Raw genomic sequence first — 21200 nt, 5'->3', positions numbered from 1 at the left:
TTGCAAAGGGAATTGAGCAGAGCTTGGAAGTGGTGGCGAACTCATGAGCACAATTATGGCTCCAGCCATTGGTCCAGCATCTGCTAACAAATACTTCAGCTTCCATTACAAGCAACAACCAACCAAATTATGGCTGCTTCTGTGGAAACTCAGTCTTCTGTCATGCAAGGTCAGACTGCTCTCATGCAAGGTCAGTTTCTGCTTACTACCCTGTGCGTTCCGACTGCAGCCATCATAGCCATATCAGTATTCAAAGGGACTTGCAGGATGTCACAGTGGTTAAGAAATCTGTTCTCCAACAGTTTACTACGATTGCTCAAGCATCAACCTGGGAAAGTGATAGAAACTGCATTGAACATGAACATCCTCTTTCAGGATGACAGCATTTGTCCTCCCACCCTGCCACTCCATCAGTTCCCTTTCCCTTGGCTGTTAGGACTGCTGTCACCCATGCCAAGATGGCGGTGCACTCTGCAGCTGGGCCTTTCTGGGCAGAGTTGTTTGTCCTTCAAGGTTATCCGCCGTCTCCTCCACTGAAAAACAGCAACCATCCATCAGGCATGTTCCAAGCACTGGGATAGTACCACATAGGAACATTAGGACAGGCAAAGCAAATGGAACATAAGCACCAAGGGACTATACAACGGTGATTAATTGATGTTTGTATACAAGCTTTTATGATTTTGTTTATATAAGTTTTTGTGGTGGCCTTTATTTTTACATTGTGCGGAAGTGGACATGGCTACTGTGATAGTCAATGACAGAGGGAAGGTAAGATGTGGGGCTGTTTGTGAATGGGGAATTGGAGTTGTGGTTACTGGTATGATAGAGGAACGAGCTGTTCACTTTGTTTGTTTGAGGTGGTCGGAGATGACTGGGGTGGGACCCAGCTTGCAGCGGCGTGTTTGCTGGTGAGTGGGCCTCTACGCCTCGGTGATGCTGTTGGCATCAAGATGATGGCTGCCATTGCAAATTATGTTCTGGATGACGAACTTGGCTCGGTAGGGTAGGCTTTTGATGCTCACCTTGATGAACTGCAAAATATCCTTGAGGGAATAGTGAAAGCGGAGAAGAGAATCCGAGAATCCTGTTACTTGATAAGAGCAATTTCCCTGGTGAGGGCTTGCGTTTGGTCCTTGAAAATCCTGTTGTATGGTATGTCGTCTATCCTGACCAACTTGTGGAGTAGGGACCGGACTACTTGACCCCAGACTCTTGTGAGGAGTATGGGGCGAATTTCCAACCAATTTTGAGATTTGGCTGCCATGCTTTCGTGAGCTCAATTTGAAGGCGTTTCAAGTTCAATGGGGCACATTGCAGCCAGTCTTTGAGGCCTGGATCAGTCGGAGGTCTCGACCACTGGTCTTATGTTGTCCTGTTCCTCGGTGTTCGTTGTGAGGGGTTGAAGGCGATTGGGTATGTTAAGCCATTCCCCCCGAGACTTAGGTTCATTGCTGCCTTGGCGGAGGTGAAAGCACTTCACTCAATGGAACTTTGGAGGGATCCTGAGGGTTGCTGGATGATTCTTTTCAAGCACCATGGATGATGTTATTATCCTGAAGTTCATTACTAATCCTGGGCTTCATTTCCTTTTTTCCTGGCAAGGGTGAGGGTCGCCTGTTATCCTGTTTTGGCAAAATTATACTATGTTGATAATGTGAAATGTGGTTTGTGCACTGCTGTGCCCCTTTTTATGGGCTGTAATCCTTTCATTTATGAGGGAATGCATTTTAGACACCCCTCACCTCGTTTATAGAGAAGATAAGTAGAATCATTGTTGATCTCCAAATTTCTTTCTCTGTCAGTCTGGCCTCAATAAAAGTTGAGACGGATTCGCACGTAAACAGAAGTTATTTATTTAGCTTGCAAGCTTAATCATCTTACAGAAATGTAAGAGACATCCAGCCTCTTTCATTCCAGAAAACGACTGAACTAAAAGACAAAGGAATCTCTGCAAAATCAGTTCAAATGGTATCAAGTTTCACATACTCGACGGACATAGGTCAGCCTAGGTCCCTCCTGACCTGTTCGATCTATTCTGATTGGCTCACTTCCAATCCCTTTCTCTGGCCCCTATCAATGAAGCATCACCCTCATAGACACACCTCTTCCTGCTTTTTCCATGCGGTCTCAAATTCCTTTGTCCCTAACTGCAAAAATCAAAGTGGCTTATTTCTACATTACATTAACTAGTAACTCTAAAGTAACTATTTTATATCACATTCGTCATTCCCTCCTTTTATCATTCCATGATAACCGAACTATCCAATCTATAGCTACGGTCCCTCATCTAAAAAGATCCGTCGCTGCATTTCCAATTCCTGTCTTAGCCCCCCTTCATCTGCTTCACCCTCATGGATTTTAACAGTTAAATTTTTTTTCTCGGTGATTGGGGCGGTGATCTGATCTAGTGCACCCCGCATTCTACCCATCACACATTTAAGGATGGCCAGGCCCACAAAGATGCAGCCGATAGCTACCACTAGATACATGGCCATATTTATCAACCAGTCCTTCCATCCTCCAAATCCCCAGTTACCCCAAGAGCCAGGATCCTGCATCCCGTCCAAGTGATCCCGTATGCGATCCATAAATTTAGTAATGTTAGCAGTCAAGTCCTGAATCCCCATAATACACTTGCCCTGTACTATGGCGCATACCCCACCCTCACGGGCCAGAAGATAGTCAAGAGCATACCGGTTCTGCATTGCAAACAACCGTAGCTGAGACAACTCCTTAGTTATTGCCCCGAGGGCTCCCAAGGTTTCATTTCCCAAGATGGTAAGGCCGCAAATAAAATAATTCCGATCACTAACAGCCAAGGAACCCCCCACACCTCCCAGTGTCAATACGCTCAGAATGCCCCACCCGGCTGAGTGGCCCCGGTTGGGTGCAAGAACCTGAGGTTTTTTCCAGTTCTCGCAAAATTCAGCAGAGACTGCCCGGCGTGCTAACTGATTATGCAGGTTCCACGCCGAAGGGCAGGGGACTGTGGTAGGGACTAGAGTCCCTATAGCAATTCGGCGGGGAAATGGGGTGACAAAACGTTGGTCGCCGTACCATTAAATAAAAAGTAGTATCCTTGTTCCGTGTGGAGACTAGCATCACAATCAGCATATCGGTTGCGTAAGGACCTCCCAGTAGCCCAGTTTATCCAATTTTGAAATGCCCATTCGGGCCGCCCAGCAATGCGGAAAGCCCTATTCCCGACAGTGATATGAGAGACATTCGCCCAGCCACAAAGGAGCTGGAGGCCAGCGTTCAATGGAACGCAAGTGGTGCTATAACAAACGCATTGGCCAGACGCCTGGGTGATATGGCACCTCCTGTCCGTACAGGTGGGAAACAGACATGTTATATTTGTGTCCACCTCTACCAGCAAACAGCCGTACCCTTCACTGCTGAAGCAATTCTCGTACGACCGGGAATCCCTATTGGGAGTGAAGTGGCTAGGTATGTACGCCCTCCACCGTCGCAGCCTATCGTACTGTGAGTGGGGATTACCCCGAGGAAGGAGAAGGCAAATAGCCGGTGGTGCTGAATCCGGATCGTAAGGAAGAGTGACTTGCTCGGGCAATGGCTCGGAACGCTGACAATGAACCACCGTTTGGGGAGTGCCCCAAAGCGGTGAAACAGAAAATAACCTAGACACCGCTGCGGGGTTTGGGTAGCAGACAACCCGTCCCTGGCCATACAGACGGTGGTAAATCTGGTAGAAGAGATTCATACTACCCGGGTTTTCCTCAGTTTGGCCTTTAATTAACTTAAGTGCATCTCCCGGTAACCTACGTTCTAGCTGTACTTCCCTTCTCACACGCCCCGTCCTCTCTCTAGTCCCTTTCTCTTTCTCATGGTCTCTTCCTACACTCTTCTGACAGCCTGATGTTACCTTTATTGTACCACTTTTAACACATCCAAAATCAAATTTACATGTATTCCAAAAACAAGGCAATGTCCATATAATGTTCCCTTCCCATCGCCGGGACCGGTGCAGCTGCTTCATGACTCCCGCATTCTCCTTAACTTTGATGACCTTCCATGAGTCGATACCATGTCCTCGTATATGGGGGCAGTGAAGAACATCACCTTTGCATAGGTGATGTATCCTTGTAGATTGGTTGGGGCTACACAGATACATAATATTCCCCTTTTCCATGTCCATCGCCAATAACACGCCAAGCGAAGTGAGGCCAAATATCAGACAGACGATGCGTAGCCACTCCATCATGCTCCACACCTGTAAAATAGCACTGGAGAAGGGAGGCAGGTTAGTATCCGACCTTTTACAGTAGTGGAGATGGACTCAATTTACAGTGATGTAGGTGGACCCAAGCACTTCGCCCCTCCACTTTAACTGCTGTGGGGGTGGTAAGGAGAACTTGGAAGGGCCCGTCCCATCGCGGCTCCGACCCCTTCCTAGTCCAATTTTTGACCATTACATAACTACCGGGCTGGACTGAAAGTGAGCTAGGTACTGGGGCAATGGCTGGTGAGCCGCACGGACTGGGCCATGGAGTTCCTTGAGCACTTGCGTAAGGGCTAGAACATAGGTGGTCATTTCTTCAGTCATCTGATGAAACTGAACCCGTCTGGGAACCTGCAGGCTCCAGGGAGTTCTAAGAGGCCTGCCATAAAGAATCTCGGCGGGAGAGAGCCGGGCTGGTCCCGCAGGTGTAACCCGCAGCTGGAAGAGGGCAACGGGGAGCAACTTAAGCCATGTCAGTCCCGTGTCTGCTCTTAATTTAGCCAATTTAGTTTTGAGGGTCTGATTGTGTCTTTCAACCACCCCGGCTGCCTGTGGTCTGTAAGCACAGTGTAACTGCTGGCGTATGCCCAACTGGGAGCAAAACTCCTTGTTAATTTGTCCAATAAAATGAGGCCCATTATCAGAACTTAACTGAGCTGGTATACCGTACCGGGGAATGATTTCCCTCATCAAGACTTTAACCACAGTAACAGCTTTATTATCGATAGTCGGATACGCCTCAACCCATCTGCTGAACACATCCACAATGACCAAAACATATTTATAACATTGACACCTTTCCAACTCAATGTAATCCATTTGGAGCGTCTCAAAGGGACCACTGGGCAACGGGGTTTGCCCCTTCCCACAAGGGATACCTTTTCCGGTGTTATATTGCTGACAAATCAAACACCGATTACTGATACTTTGGGCCAACCCCTGCATTTTAGGGTGCCACCAAGTGTCCAGCAACAAATCACTAGTCCCCCGAGCCCCACAATGAGTTGCAAAGTGTACACATTCGATGACCCATAAAGCCAGTACATCAGACATACAAGTCTGATGTGCAGGCGTGGTCCATAAAGAGGAAACAGAATCATATGTACAACCTAACCGTTTCCACATTTGTTTATCACTCTCAGGAGCGTCCTCCTGTAACCTTATGACGTCTTGGATGGTTGGCATTGGCTTGTCAGAAGCAGACACATTCATAGTAGATCGTTTAGTCTGACTTAACATTTTAGGCACCATCACTTGCTGAATTTGTGCGGCTGTGCGCGCTGCACGATCTGCCCGTTCATCACCAACGTCAACTGGGGTTGTACCATTCGTGTGGGCAGCGCATTTAATAACGGAAATCTGCGCTGGCAGAAGGAGGGCCTGCAGTAGGTCATTAACTAAACCCCGGTGGGATATTTGACCACACATAATCATGTCAGGTTGTTCTGACAAAATGTCACTCAAATCGCCCCTTATTGTGGTAGTTTCCTGAATCAAGGCTAAACAGTCGTGGCCAGGTGCGTCTTCATGGACAGGGGGACCACTAAGAAAACAGGCTGGATTGATAGTGGTACAGTGTTTAAATGTCAGACGTGGATTGTTCAAAAGGTATATCTCATACCTATTCTGACGAGCTGCGGTAAGATGCTGACCATTCGCCCCATATCCCTGGCATGGTACTGGTCATGGACCTGACGTGTAATATGAGGGCTTACCGAAGCTGACTGTGGCCATAAATGTGGTGATATTGTAACAAAATCGGCTGTACCTTCTTTTCCCGTGACTGTGGCTGTAACCTTGACTGGCCATTCGGTCTCAAGTAATGGCCGGTATTTGTCCTCCAACTCCCTGTTTCGTCCAGTTCTGTCATAGGCCAGGGTAACGTGATGCAGTGATAGTGGCTGTTCAATGTCTAACGTCCACCACTGGGGGGTGATAGAAATATAGCACTGTTGTCTCATCCTCCTCTTCGCTGATCCACCCACCCAAAGTCACTATATTGGAGCTCCTGCTGGTAAACTACCATTTCTGCTGCTTGTTGGGATCGCAGATCATCCTTTTTCATTACATACTCAGTCTTAACCTTTGTAACTGAGCCTCCTTCTTGGCCTACACCCTCCTTCCAGTAAAATCTGACTGCCCTTGCCATCTGGGAAGGGTCGTTCTCTGTCCAATTCATGTTATTACATTTCACAGCAGTAACCACAGAAGGTGGTAGGCAATGCATTAACATAGCACAGTATTGAGGGGAATTCTGACCATTTTGATACAGCAAATCGCCTGACTGCCCCCGGTAGATTTCATTAAAACGCCCCAGACATTCCTATGGCTCATCAATCTTCCTAGGTTTTAGGTCTAAGATAACAGAAAGATTTATGGGCCTTTGAAATGTGCTATTCAACGCATTCAAGATCTGTGTCCTTCTTTTCTCTATTTGCTCTCTTTTTTTTTTTACTTAAAAATGTTTGAAAATTCAAATTGAATTACTGCAACTTGCAAGCTTAGCTCTGATCTCAACTCAGAACTAAATTTACAATTTGCTTAACACAAACTTGTATAACATTTACAACTTAATTATTTCTTTATCTTAACAATTTTTCTTTTAACAAGTTTTTTTCTGTTACATACACATAAGTATTAGCAAAATCAATTATCATCTCCAGATTGACACTTTTTAAAATGGTGTCCATGATCTTCTTTAAGTTTCTATTAATCTCCAGATAAAATGAGATAAACCTTATTTCAAGTAAGTGAAATTTAAGATTCTGGCAATTTCAATCAATTGCTTTCGAAAATAATAACTTTTATCAAAGAGATGGAGAAACCCACTGGTTTCCTTTAATTAATTCAAAACGTAACTTTGCTGGTGTTCACTGACTCAAAGGAAAGGTATCCGATTACACTGCAGACTGTTATCTCAAGGCCTGAGTGAGAAGCACTGTCTGTTTTCAACTCCGCCTGCTGCTGTTAACCCTTTGAGAGACTTCTGCTTCAACCTCACAATCTCAACTAGACCTCGGAACTTTACAGTCCAAGGAGACAATTTTAGCTTAATCAACTATATATTTAAAACACTCACACATAGAGTTGAACCATCTTCAGATTTAAAAACAGTTATACTGGACTGAACCCCCATCTATTGAAGTCCCATCAGCCCCTGAACCCATATAATAGACTGAACCTTTATTATTTAAAGTCCCATCAGCCTCTGAACCCTGATAATAGACTGAACCTTTATTATTTAAGTCACATCAGCCTCTGAACCCTAATAATAGACTGAACCTTTATTATTTAAAGTCCCATCAGCCCAAAACCCTAACCCAAGCCGAAACAACAATATGAAATCCCATCAATTAAAGTGCTAATCCCCAGACTGACCTGTGATTTCGTCGAGGCGGTCTTTCTGTGCCAACCGCGAGTGACCAGACTAATCAGACGATAAGAAGAGGGGAACAATCAATGCTGGTCGTTTTCCATTTCTACATTGAGGGCCCTTTGTTCCCGTCCTCCTGTTCATAATCAGTCTAATTCTGATTTCGCAGTTGGAACAGGATCGCCCAGAGAAATCCCGGGTTTCGGCACCAAATGTTGATCTCCAAATTTCTTTCTCTGTCAGTCTGGCCTCAATAAAAGTTGAGACGGATTCGCACGTAAACAGAAGTTATTTATTTAGCTTGCAAGCTTAATCATCTTACAGAAATGTAAGAGACATCCAGCCTCTTTCATTCCAGAAAACGACTGAACTAAAAGACAAAGGAATCTCTGCAAAATCAGTTCAAATGGTATCAAGTTTCACATACTCGAGGGGGTGCATGGTCGGCGTGGTGATGGGTGGGAGTGTTACATAAGTCCTCACTTGGATTGAGGAAAGCCTCCAGTTAGAGCTATCCCTATCGGGTTTTTATTTTGTATTTTTGTTAATTTGAGTCTTGAGAATCTCTGCTTGTCTCCTACGAAAGCCCAGACAGAACATGTATCCTAGAGTGGACTGGGTTCCTTGTGATTCTTCTTTGTGGTTGGCATCTCTGGAATTGTTGAAGTAGGGGGAAATGTGTGGCGGCATGCCCTAGGTGTGATTGGTTAATCCTTGCTCGATTTGTTGGAAGGAGAGTCTGTTTACTGTGGATCGGCATTGTTGGATCCGTTCTTTGGTTGAGGGTAGGCGAGATATGGGAGATTGGTGCTCTCCTCCAAGTTCTTATATGGTGGCTTCCTGAGTGCTCTTCTTGTGGTTGTGTCTTCCTTGGGGAGGAAGTATTTGTGTCTGTTGATGCAGTGATACTCTGTCCCCTAGTATCCTCTTGCAATGGCATACAGTGCTGGTCTGAGCCTGATGTTCTTTGGTTAATCTGGGCGTTCCTGCCTTATTGGGGTTTCTTCTCTTTATCTGGGTGGGCAGCATGCTGTTGCAGGTCCTGATTTGGTCTGTTGGGGTTATGGGGTTTCCCTTATCGTATCAGGGGGAGGGGATCGGCCCTCTTCCAAGATGCCTAATATTTGTGCCTTGACGATTCATTCTCTTGGTGGTGGGTTCTCCTTGGTTGAGGATGACGTGATTTTTCCAGTATCTGTGGGGCACCGCGGTGCACTGCCTTGGGTGCAGTTACTGAGGAGTGAGGCCAGTTGGGTGGAGAGTCTTGGCAGGTGCTGGGTATCCTAGGAGTACTGAATCCTTTGTGCAAGAATGTGCCAGACTCGGTCAGGTTTGGTACTGAGGCTGGTATCCTCTTGTCCCTTTATACTCTGGACGTTGCTTCTCTAAGATACTTACTAGGGATACCTGAAAGGCTGATTCGTGATGTGTTCTGAGTATCCTTGGTTTACTGACTCCTAAGTGCACGAGGGTGCGGGTCTGGGCGTGGTCCTGTACTGTGGTTGGTATCCTGTTGCCAACACTTATGCTTGGCATGTTCCTTCTTAGCCGGGATGTTAAGAGCGGTTGAGGGAGATTTGGATGAGTAGCCTTTTCTCTACTTTGTCTCATGCGAGGAGCATGTGTCAGTGGACCATGGCTGTGTCCTGGTCCTTTTTAGCATGAGACCCTTTACTCCTGGAAGTTTTTCCCTTTTTAATCCTGGCTCACTTAGTTAATTGGAAAGCGCTGACTGCAACGACTAGAATCCATTAAAAAAAAAAAGATTTTAAAAAATGAATTTAGAGTAACCAATGCTTTTTTTTTCAATTAAGGGGCAATTTAGCATGGCCAGTCTACTTACTCTGCACATCTTTGGGTTGTGGGGCTGAGACCCACGCAAACATGGGGAGAATGTGCAAACTCCACACGGATAGTGATCCGAAGCTGGGATCGAACCCGGGTCCTCAGCGTCATGAGGCAGCAGTGTGCCACTGTGCCATTAGAATCCAAATCTTTTTTTTAAACCAGTTTATTCGGGTATTTATAGTTTTTATAATAATAACGATAACAGCAACATAAACATGGTACATAAAACAATTCCATCCCTATCCCGTTCTTCGCACAGAATCCAAACCTATTGTTTGAATGTTTGGTCCTCTCTGGTCCACGGCGCTGCCACCAATAAACTGGCCCTCTCTTTTCCAAGCATGGCATCCCAAGATACTTGTTAGAGTCTGTTATAACCTGCCTGCTTACCACTGGCTGGGGACTAATGACAATCCCACAATCCTTTGGGAGTATGAGCTCCCCCAATGAGGGGCGGGGGGAGGGGGGGGTTGAGAAATCATTAGCAGATTCCCTGCATAAATAAAGCTGGCCAGTTTGGAACCAGCTAGAGAGGAGTGAGCAGCAAGGGAGTTGCTGCTGCTGTTGTATATATATGTTATTGTAAATAAATGTTATTTCTTTCTATCCTTCAATTCATGCTGGATTCTTCGTGGCCCTCACAAAATTGGCGACGAGGGTTAAAGTGGATAGCTGTCTACACTGCTGAAGCCACCTATCTAGATTTTTGTTGGATACAGGTTGGAAGTTGTTTTTCTATTACACCATGCCTCTGTTTGGACGTTTGGATGTTTTTGATGCTGCGCTGGAAAGTTGGAACCAGTACGCACAACGGATGCGTTACTATTTCCGGGCAAACAACATCACCGAAAACGAGTGCCAGGTGGTCATTTTGCTCACCGCCTGCGACCCGCATATGTTTGGGGTGATTCAGAGCCTTATGTACCCAGCTGCGTTGGATACCAAGGCGTTTGATGAACTTGTGAACTTGATGGGGCAACATTTTAACCCAACCCTGTCCACGATAGTCCAGCATTATCGGTTTAATACTGCTGAGAGGACCCCAGGAGAATCCCTTGCAGGGTTTCTATCCAGGCTACGGAGGATTGCGGAGTACTGCGACTATGGTGAGACCTTGTCAGAAATGTTACGCGACCGTTTGGTTTGCGGTATTAACAATGCGGCCACCCAGAGAAAGTTGTTAGCTGAGCCAACATTGACTTTTCAACAAGCCATTCAAATAGTATTGTCCCGAGAGAGCGCAGAACGGGGAGTGCAGGAGATACAGGGAATGGAGGTGCACGCCTTGAGGTGCAACCCCTTCTGTCCAAAAGTGTCTCCCTGCACCCCTCCGGTACCTTGGGCGAGGCGACGTCCGGATCAACGCCAGTGGCCATCGGACGTTCCTCCCTGAAGGGATCCTTTTCCAGAACGCCGGTCCTGGGGGCGCCAGAGGCGCCGTCGCTCCGACAGAAACTGGGGCTAGCCCAGGTGCCATACCTTCCATTTGGATGAACCTGCAGCGACTACTCCTGAGGACATGGAGACGAAGGATGACTGCCTGCAGCTGCATTGTGTGTCAGCTCCCCATGTGGTCCCCATTATGGTGACAATACGGGTCAGTGGTCACCAGCTTGAGATGGAGTTGGACACTGGCGCAGCAGTCTCACTGATCGCCCAGAGGACATTCGACCGCTTCAAGCAGTGTATACAGACCCTTCCATTAACCGACACACAGGCCAGGTTGGCCACCTACACGGGGGAACCATTGGACATTGCAGGAACTACGATGACACCTGTTTATGGATGCCAGGAGGGGCATTTCCCACTTATTGTGGTCCGTGGCCACAGGCCCAGCCTGTTGGGTCGGGACTGGTTGCGTAATTTGAGGCTGCAGTGGCAGCACATCCTCCAAACAGGTTCTGGAGGGTTGACTGAGGTGCTAGGACGGTACCCAGATGTATTACAGCCCGGTTTGGGGAAAATAAAAGGGGCCATAGCCCGTATCCAAGTCGAACCAGGAGCCACGCCGCGCTATTTCTGGGCGCACCCGGTGCCTTACGCCTTGCTTGAGAAGGTAGAAGGGGAGCTCACTTGTTTGGAGACCTTGGGCATTATCAGGCCCATCCGTATTATCAGGCCCGTCCGTTTCACTGACTGGGGTAGCTCCCGCGGAACTCCTAATGGGCCGGAGACTTCGCACCTGCCTTAGCATGGTTTTCCCGGACATTGGCGGAAAAGTACGCCGCACTCAAGAACGGCAGAGACGCGGTTTTTCTCGGCATTGGCCGATTCGGCAGGTTGCGCCCGGTGACCCAGTGTTCATTCGAAATTTTGCTGGTGGTGCCCAGTGGTCCCTGCCGTTATCTTTCACCAAACAGGCCGTATCTCTTACCAGGTGCAAGCCCAGGGTTGTCTCCAGCGCAAGCATGTAGACCAGGTTCGGTCCAGAAGACCATCTCTTCCAAAGATTCCCCGCCCCTGGAGCTCATCTCTACAGCTACAGAGACCAGACACAGTGGAGAGTATTCCTCACAATCTTCCTCTGGTGCCGCACTCAAAGCCTGCGGAGGTCGTTGCAGAGCCGCGTGGAGATAGAGACGCTGAGATGACGGAGGCTGCGGACTCCGTCTCCAAGATTGAGACATAGGACACTTCAGAGGGGGAGTCCGCAGGCCCACGGGCCGTGGATGTACAACTGTCCTGCTGTTCATCACGGATGCGCCGTTCTCCATCTCGTTACGCGCCACCCGATCCAGCGCCTCGTACAAATGGTGTCCGGCCTGCGGCAAAACGAGTCAGACGCCCTCCTTCGCCAGGGTCTTCGGGCGATTCCTTGGACATTGCGGGGGGGGGGGGGGGGGGGATGTTATAACATGCCTGCTTACCACTGGCTGGGGACTAATGGCAATCCCACAATCCTTTGGGAGTATGAGCGTCCCCAATCCAGCAGAGGGCAGTAGAGCGGAGCTGCTGATTGGTCGTTGCAGGGGAAATTTGCATATGTCCGTGTGCTCACCCTAACTTGGAGGCGTACCTAAACAAGAGACCCTAGCTGTTCAAGTGAAGACAAGCATCCAGCAGAGGGCAGTAGAGCGGAGCTGCTGATTGGTCGTTGCAGGGGAAACTTGCATACGTCCGTGTGCTCACCCTAACTTGGAGGTGGTTTGTGGAGGAACTCTTGTCAAGTGACACTTAAACCCGAAACACTTCTTCAGTGTTTCCCGCACTACCCCCTCCTCTAACCAAAAAAAACCAACCGCTGTAAGGATCAAGAGGAAGGCTCGAGGGCAGGTAGAAGTGGAAAGTTGAACCGTGACGTCACAGCCTGCAGGTAAGGGATTGGCTGGTGACTGGTAAGTAGTTTTTATTTATTTTCCCTCAGGTGTTATCGTGCAGGGCGCAGAGGTTGCTGAGTGAGTGCTTGCTGAGAAGGGGAGTGAATAACAGGTAAGCTCTTTCTTTTTTCTTTTTTTTTTAATCGAGAGGGGATGACAGGGAAGGTAGTGCAATGTTCCTCCTGCAGAATGTTTGAGGTGAGGGACGCCGTCAGTGTCCCTGCTGATTTCATCTGTGGGAAGTGCACCCATCTCCAGCTCCTCAGAAACCACGTTAGGGAACTGGAGCTGGAGTTGGATGAACTTCGGATCAACCGGGAGGCAGAGTTGGTCATAGATAGAAGCTTCAGGGATGTAGTTACTCCGAAGAATAAAGATAGATGGGTGATGGTGAGAGGGGCTGGGAGGAAGCAGTCAGTACAGGGATCCCCTGTGGCCGTTCCCCTTAGTAACAAGTATACCGCTTTGGATACTGTTGGGGGGGGGGGGACTTACCAGGGTTAAGCCATGGGGTACAGGTCTCTGGCACAGAGTCTGTCCCTGTTGCTCAGAAGGGAAGGGGGGAGAGGAGTAGAGCATTAGTCATTGGAGACTCCATAGTTAGGGGGATAGATAGGAGATTCTGTGGGAACGAGAGAGACTCACGGTTGATGTGTTGCCTCCCAGGTGCCAGGGTGCATGATGTCGCGGATCGTGTTTTCGGGATCCTTAAGGGGGAGGGGAACAGCCCCAAGTCGTGGTCCACATAGGTACCAACGGTATAGGTAGGAAAAGGGATGGGGATGCAAGGCAGGAATTCAGGGAGCTAGGGTGGAAACTTAGATCTAGGACAAACAGAGTTATTATCTCTGTGTTGTTACCAGTGCCACGTGATAGTGAGACAAGGAATAGGGAGAGTGAGGAGTTGAACACGTGGCTACAGGGATGGTGCAGGAGGGAAGGTTTCAGATTTCTGGATAATTGGGGCTCATTCTGGGGTCGGTGGGACCTCTACAAACGGGATGGTCTGCACCTGGACCAGAGGGGTACCAATATTCTGGGGGGAAAATTTGCTAATGCTCTTCGGGAGGGTTCAAACTAGTTCAGCAGGGGCTTGGGAACCTGAATTTTAGCTCCAGTATACAGGAGGTTGAGAGTAGTGAGGTCATGAGTAGGGTTTCAAAGTTGCAGGAGTGTACTGGCAGGCAGGAAGGTGGTTTAAAGTGTGTCTTCTTCAATGCTAGGAGCATCCGGAATAAGGTGGGTGAACTTGCGGCATGGGTTGGTACCTGGGACTTCGATGTTGTGGCCATTTCGGAGACATGGATAGAGCAGGGACAGGAATGGTTGTTGCAGGTGCCGGGATTTAGATATTTCAGTAAGCTCAGGGAAGGTGGTAAAAGAGGGGGAGGGGTGGCATTGTTAGTCAAGGACAGTATTACGGTGGCAGAAAGGACGTTTGATGAGGACTCGTCTACTGAGGTAGTATGGGCTGAAGTTAGAAACAGGAAAGGAGAGGTCACCCTGTTAGGGGTTTTCTATAGGCCTCCAAAAAGTTCCAGAGATGTAGAGGAAAGGATTGCAAAGATGATTCTGGATAGGAGCGAAAGCAACAGTGTAGTTGTTATGGGGGACTTTAACTTTCCAAACATTGACTGGAAACGCTATAGTTCGAGTACATTAGATGGGTCCGTTTTTGTCCAATGTGTGCAGGAGGGTTTCCTGACACAGTATGTAGATAGGCCAACGAGAGGCGAGGCCGTATTGGATTTGGTACTGGGTAATGAACCAGGACAGGTGTTAGATTTGGAGGTAGGTGAGCACTTTGGTGATAGTGACCACAATTCAATTACGTTTACTTTAGGGATGGAAAGGGATAGGTATATACCGCAGGGCAAGAGTTATATCAGGGGGAAAGGCAATTATGATGCGATGAGGCAAGACTTAGGATGCATCGGATGGAGAGGAAAACTGCAGGGGATGGGCACAATGGAAATGTGGAGCTTATTCAAGGAACATCTACTGCGTGTCCTTGATAAGTATGTACCTGTCAGGCAGGGAGGAAGTGGTGTAGCAAGGGAACCGTGGTTTACTAAAGCAGTTAAAACACTTGTCAAGAGGAAGAAGGAGGCTTATGTAAAGATGAGACATGAAGGTTCAGACATGAGATGTCTTTGGCAAGTAGGATCAAGGATAACCCTAAAGCTTTCTCTAGATATGTCAGGAATAAAAGAATGACTAGGGTAAGAGTAGGGCCAGTCAAGGACAGTAGTGGGAAGCTGTGCTTGGAGTCCGAGGAGATAGGAGAGGTGCTAAATGAATATTTTTCGTCCGTATTCACACAGGAAAAAGATAATGTTGTCGAGGAGACTACTGAGATCCAGGCTACTAGACTAGAAGGGCTTGAGGTTTATAAGGAGGAGGTGTTAGCAATTCTGGAAAGTGTGAAAATAGATAAGTCACCTGGGCTGGATGGGATTTATCCTAGGATTCTCTGGGAAGCTAGGGAGGAGATTGCTGAGCCTTTGGCCTTGATCTTTAAGTCATCTGTGTCTACAGGAATAGTGCCAGAAGACTGGAGGATAGCAAATGTTGTCCCCTTGTTCAAGAAGGGGAGTAGAGATAACCCCGGTAGCTATAGACCAGTGAGCCTTACTTCTATTGTGGGAAAAATCTTGGAAAGGTTTATAAGAGATAGGATGTATAATCATCTGGAAAGGAATAATTTGATTAGAGATAGTCAACACGGTTTTGTGAAGGGTAGGTCGTGCCTCACAAACCTTATTGAGTTCTTTGAGAAGGTGACCAAACAGGTGGATGAGGGTAAAGCAGTTGATGTGGTGTATATGGATTTCAGTAAAGCGTTTGATAAGGTTCCCCACGGTAGGCTACTGCAGAAAACACGGAAGCATGGGATTCAGGGAGATTTAGCAGTTTGGATCAGAAATTGGCTAGCTGGAAGAAGACAAAGGGTGGTGGTTGATGGGAAATGTTCAGACTGGAGTCCAGTTACTAGTGGTGTACCACAAAGATCTGTTTTGGGGCCACTGCTGTTTGTCATTTTTATAAATGACCTGGAGGAGGGCGTAGAAGGATAGGTGAGTAAATTTGCAGATGACACTAAAGTCGGTGGAGTTGTGGACAGTGCGGAAGAATGTTACAAGTTACAGAGGGACATAGATAAGCTGCAGCGCTGGGCTGAGAGGTGGCAAATGGAGTTTAATGCAGAAAAGTGTGAGGTGATTCATTTTGGAAGGAATAACAGGAAGACTGAGTACTGGGCTAATGGTAAGATTCTTGGCAGTGTGGATGAGCAGAGAGATCTCGGTGTCCATGTACATAGATCCCTGAAAGTTGCCACCCATGTTGAGAGGGTTGTTAAGAAGGCGTATGGTGTGTTAGCTTTTATTGGTAGAGGGATTGAATTTCGGAGCCATGAGGTCATGTTGCAGCTATACAACACTCTGGTGGGGCCGCATTTAGAGTATTGCGTGCAATTCTGGTCGCCGCATTATAGGAAGGATGTGGAAGCATTGGAAAGGGTGCAGAGGAGATTTACCAGAATGTTGCCTGGTATGGAGGGAAGATCCTATGAGGAAAGGCTGAGGGACTTGAGGCTGTTTTCGTTAGAGAGAAGGTTAAGAGGTGACTTAATTGAGGCATACAAGATGATCAGAGGATTGGATAGGGTGGACAGTGAGAGCCTTTTTCCTCGGATGGTGATGTCTAGCACGAGGGGACATGCCTTTAAATTGAGGGGAGATAGATATAAGACAGATGTCAGAGGTAGGTTCTTTACTCAGAGAGTAGTAAGGGCGTGGAATGCCCTGCCTGCAACAGTAGTGGACTCTCCAACACTAAGGACATTCAAATGGTCATTGGATAGACATATGGACAATAAGGGAATAGTGTAGATGGGCTTTAGAATGGTTTCACAGGTCGGCGCAACATCGAGGACCGAAGGGCCTGTACTGCGCTGTAATGTTCTATCTTCTATGTTCTAATGAGGGGGGGGGCGGAGAAATCATTAGCAGATTCCCTGCATAAATAAAGCGGGCCAGTTTGGAACCAGCTAGAGAGCAGCAAGGGAGTTGCTGCTGCTGTGTGTGCGTGTGTGTATATATACTATTGTAAATAAATGTTATTTCTTTCTATATTTCAACCCGTGCTGGATTCTTCGTGGCCCTCACAAAAGAGACAATGTGGCTTCCTTTACCAGTGAGGAATTCTCAGTGTTCATTAAGGCAATGGAATTCGGCATGTAAGGACAGGTCCTTACCACCTGGCATCTAGCGGCTTCGTTGAGCGTTCCGATGTTAAAGCGGGGGCTCCGCAAGCAGGCTCCATGGATACAAGATTGGCTCATTTTTTGTTCGCCTACGGGACCACACCACACGCAGTAACGCGAGTAGCTCCGGAAGAGTTGCTCATGAACCGGTGACTCCACACCGGCCTAAGTTTGTTATGCCCAGATATTGCGGCAGAGGTACAACATGCCCAGAACAGCAGCAACGCTGTTCTGCTTCACATTGTCCATTCCAACATTTTTCTCCGTGTGACACAGTGTCCATTCGGAATTTCACCATCGGTGTCCACTGATTCTCCGCTAGACTGCACTGGTCTCCTACCGCATTCAGGTCGGCAGCCAACAAGTATGCTACCATTTGGAACACACTCATCTTTGCCTGGTTCCTGACGTGCACCCCATCTAGGAGGATCAGTTCCGTAGTCCGACAAGCCCGCTGTGGTGCCACTTGCAGGCATTGATACACAAAAACAAGATATGGCCCCTTTGTATACCCAGTGCCTCAGGCACATGATTTTCTGCCTCTCCTCTCCTTTTGTTTCTCCTCCTCCTTGTCAATGGACAGTGGAGACTCCTTCTTGGGTGGGGGGGGGGGGGGGGCTGTCATAACCTATTTCCACATGAGACCTACGGTGTCAGGGGTCACATATTCCCAGAATCCTTGGGGAATACAAGCTTCCACGTTAAGTGGGCAGGGTGACTCGAGCACTTCCAGTATAAAGTTGGTCAGTCCCTCACTCGGTTGGATATCGCCAAGAGCTCCTAAAATAAACCTTTATTATTTAACTGAACTCGGCGTGGACTCTCCTGTTGAATCACAAAGAACCATTCATTCTCAAGCTGTAAGACGTCAATGGTATATGACTGGTTAGCACTGTTGCTTCACTGTGCCAGGGTCCCAGGTTTGATTCTCGTCTTGGGTCACTGTCTGTGCGGAGTCTCCTCGTGTCTGCATGGGATTCCTCCGGACGTTCCGGTTTCCTCCCACAAGTTCCGAAAGACATGCTGTTAGGTGATTTGGACCATCTGAATTCTCCCTCCGTGTACCCGGACAGGCGCCAGAGTGTGGTGACTAGGAACTTTTCACAGTAACTTCATTGCAGTGTTAATGAGAGCCTACTTGTGACAATAAAGATTATTATTAAAAGCCAGGTGAATATGGAGTTTAGTTTTAGTGAGACTGAGACAAGAATATTTGAAGTTGTATTTATTTGACTATATTTTGTGTTTATATATGTTACTAAATTTAGCTGGTTTAGATTTAGAGAGGGAGCAAACCGAAAATGCTGAAAGTGCTCAGCTGTTCAGGGCAGTGCCCGTGGAGAGAAGCAAAGTCAACCTTTCAAGCTGATGACCCTTCATGATGAAGTTTGCTGATGACACAAAGATAGTGTTTGGCAAATGAGGTGGGCTACAAAAAAAAAAGCTTCAGAAAGACAGGTTAGTGCAATGAGCTGTCAACATATCGGTCTGGGTGAGGGATTACATTTTGCAAAGAAAAAACAAGGAATGGGGGCACACACACATTAGTAAGCCGCTGAATAGTGAGATGGAGGAGAATGAAAACATTTTGTGCAGTTCAGCGTATCCAATTATAGAAAGAATATTAAAGGCAGAGAGAAGACATTGTTTTAAATGATCACTTATGTGTTTGAGGAATGATAGAGTGGGGAATGCTTTGTTATCGGTATAAGTTAAAATAAAGGCCTGTGCGCCTTTCATGGAAAAATACAAGACAGTGGAAGGAGAGAGATGGGATTATTGTTTCAATAGAAGAGGCGCACAGAAAGAGGGTGAACCCAACGACCAACGTGTTATAAGCCTCGGTTTATAATGGTCTACCTGCAATTATTTTTTTACAACTTGCTCTTAGTTCTAGGATGCGCAGCCTTTCTCTCCCGCTGTAAATTTAGAGACTGTCCCTGCGTTTGCACATGAGCAGTGGGTGACTCCGGAAGGAGCCGGCGAGCAGAAGCGAACAGGCGGGTCGGTTCAGGGGAACAGCAGCCGGCGAGGTAAAGCGGACAGGCGGCCCGGGTTCAGGGAAACAGCAGCCGGCGCGGTGAAGAGGACAGGAGGCCCGGTTCAGGGCGACAGCAGCCGGCGCTCTCGGTGAGATGACTCCCTGGGATAAATGGTTCTCTACCTGCTTTTCGTGTTTTCTTCTTTGTTCTCAGAACTGTATATAATTCCTCACCCCTTTAAAGTTTAAAAGGTTAATTCAAAACCTTGGGACCATTTTACCTTTGCTCCTGAGAGCGGTGGATGGTGACCTTGGGCTCTAAACGGAGCTCTGCAATGTTTCCTGGGCATTAAAATCAGTCAATGTTTTTATTTTAAAATGGCTGCATTTTCATAGAAACCCTACAGGACAAACAGAGGTCATTCGGCCCACCGAGTCTGCACCGACCTTCCGAAAGAGCACCCTACATAGGCCCCCAATCCCCCTCTCCATTAACGCACCTAACTGTTGAACGCTAAGGGGCAATTTAGCATTGGCCAATCCACCTAACCTGCTCATCTTTGGACTGTGGGAGGAAACCGGAGCACCCGGAGGAAACCCACGGGGAGAACGTGCAAACTCCACCCAGACCGAGGTCAGAATCGAACCCGGGTCCCTGGTGCTGTGAAGCACTGTGCCACCAATTAGTAATCTTGTATCCAAAGAGAGAAAATTGCATTGATGTAACAACTTTCATTATTTGAGAAAAGAAAGATAATTACATTTATACTGTTTTATCATTTCATGGGATGTGAACATTGCTGGCAAGGTCAGCATCTTTTGCCCAATAATTGCCCCTGAGAAGGTGGTGGTAAACTGTCTTCTTAACCCACTGCAGTCCTTGCGGTCAGGTACACCGCAAGGACTGCTGTTAGGGGCTCCAGATTTTTAGGTGGTACAGATCATGGATTTGGAAGGTGTTTTCAAAGGCGCTTTGACAAGTTCCTGCAGTGCTGCTACTGTACATGGCTGATGGAGTAAGTGAATGTTTAAGGTGGTGAATGGGGTGCCGATCAAGCAAGCTGTGTTGTCCTGGAGGACGCCCAAGCTTCTTGTGTTGAACTTGCACTCATCTATGGGTAATTGGAGAATATTCCATCACATTCCAGACATTTGCCTTGTAGATGGGGACAGGCTTTGGGAAGATGGGAGGTGAGTTACTGCAGAATTATCAGTCTCTGACCTGCTCTTGCCGCCCTGGTATTTGTATGGCTGTCTAGTTAATTTTCCGGTCAGTGGTAACCTCCAGGATGTTGATGGTTAGGGATTCAGCGATGGCAGTGCTATTGTAAGTTGTGGGGAGATAATTAAATGCTGTTTGTTGGAAACAGTTACTACCTGACAGTTATGTGGCCAAATATTACCTGCCACTAAAGAACCCAAACCTGAATGTTGTCCAGGTCTTGCTACATGTGGACATGGACTGCTTTAGGATCACAGGAGTTGTGAATGATACTGGATATTGTGCAATCATCAGTGAACATCCCCACTTCTGACCTTATGGTCATTGGTGAAGTAGCTGAAGATGGATGGACCACAGACTACCCTGAAGAACTGATTTGATTTGATTTGATTGTCACATGTACCGAAGTACAGTGAAAAGTATTTTTCTGTGACCAAGGGAACGTACACAGTACGCACATAGTGGACAAAAAATAATAATCAACAGAGTACATTGATAAATGGTACATCGACTAACAGTGCCGAACAAGGGACCAAACAAGAGCAGCATAGGGCATCGTGAATAGTGTTCTTACAGGGAACAGATCAGTCCGAGGGAGAGTCGTTGAGTCTAGTAGCTATGGGGAAGAAGCTGTTCCTATGTCTGGATGGTCGGGTCTTCAGACTTCTGTACCTTCTGCCTGATAAAGGGTCTGGAAGAAGACAAAGCCTGGTTGGGAGGGGTCTCTGATAATGCTGTCTGCCTTCATGAAGCAGCGGGAGGTATATACAGAATCAGTGTGTGTGTGGCAAGCTTGTGTGATGTGTTGGGCTGAGTTCACGACACTCTGCAGTTCCTTACGATCTTGGGCCGAGCAGTTGCCATACCAAGTAGCCGAATAGGATGCTCTCAATGGCACACCTGTAGAAGTTCGTGAGAGTCGATGCAGACATGCTGAATTTCTTTA

General features: G+C 47.4%; 2 protein-coding genes across 5 annotated transcripts in view; one reads left to right on the top strand and one right to left on the bottom strand.

The window, feature by feature from the left end:
* Positions 1-1832: 1832 nt before the first annotated feature.
* Positions 1833-19412, bottom strand: LOC140385603 (uncharacterized). The gene is made up of 2 exons (XM_072467920.1): positions 19314-19412; positions 1833-4250 (listed from the first exon to the last, which is right to left on the bottom strand). The coding sequence occupies exon 2, from the start codon at positions 4226-4228 to the stop codon at positions 3011-3013; it is 1218 nt and encodes a 405-aa protein (XP_072324021.1). The 5' UTR covers positions 4229-4250; positions 19314-19412; the 3' UTR covers positions 1833-3010.
* The window catches only part of LOC140385605 (inositol monophosphatase 1-like), a 42000-nt gene continuing 39159 nt past the window's right edge, over positions 18360-21200 (top strand). For 2 of the 4 annotated variants that reach the window (XM_072467923.1, XM_072467922.1), the window contains exon 1: positions 19002-19181. The gene's annotated coding sequence lies outside the window, so the exon portion shown is untranslated. Of the gene's footprint in view, positions 18510-19001; positions 19182-21200 lie in introns of those variants that run through there. The other 2 variants (XM_072467924.1, XM_072467925.1) reach the window with 2 other exon arrangements.

This window comes from Scyliorhinus torazame, chromosome 11 (genome assembly GCF_047496885.1).
Source record: "Scyliorhinus torazame isolate Kashiwa2021f chromosome 11, sScyTor2.1, whole genome shotgun sequence".
NCBI classification, from domain to species: domain Eukaryota; kingdom Metazoa; phylum Chordata; class Chondrichthyes; order Carcharhiniformes; family Scyliorhinidae; genus Scyliorhinus; species Scyliorhinus torazame.
The sequence above is the reverse complement of the archived record's forward strand: the minus strand, read 5'-3'. Positions and strand labels throughout refer to the sequence as shown.

Bases quoted from the DNA above. Each gene is read 5' to 3' on its own strand.
- LOC140385603 (XM_072467920.1), bottom strand. From the start codon at position 4,228: ATGATGGAGTGGCTACGCATCGTCTGTCTGATATTTGGCCTCACTTCG.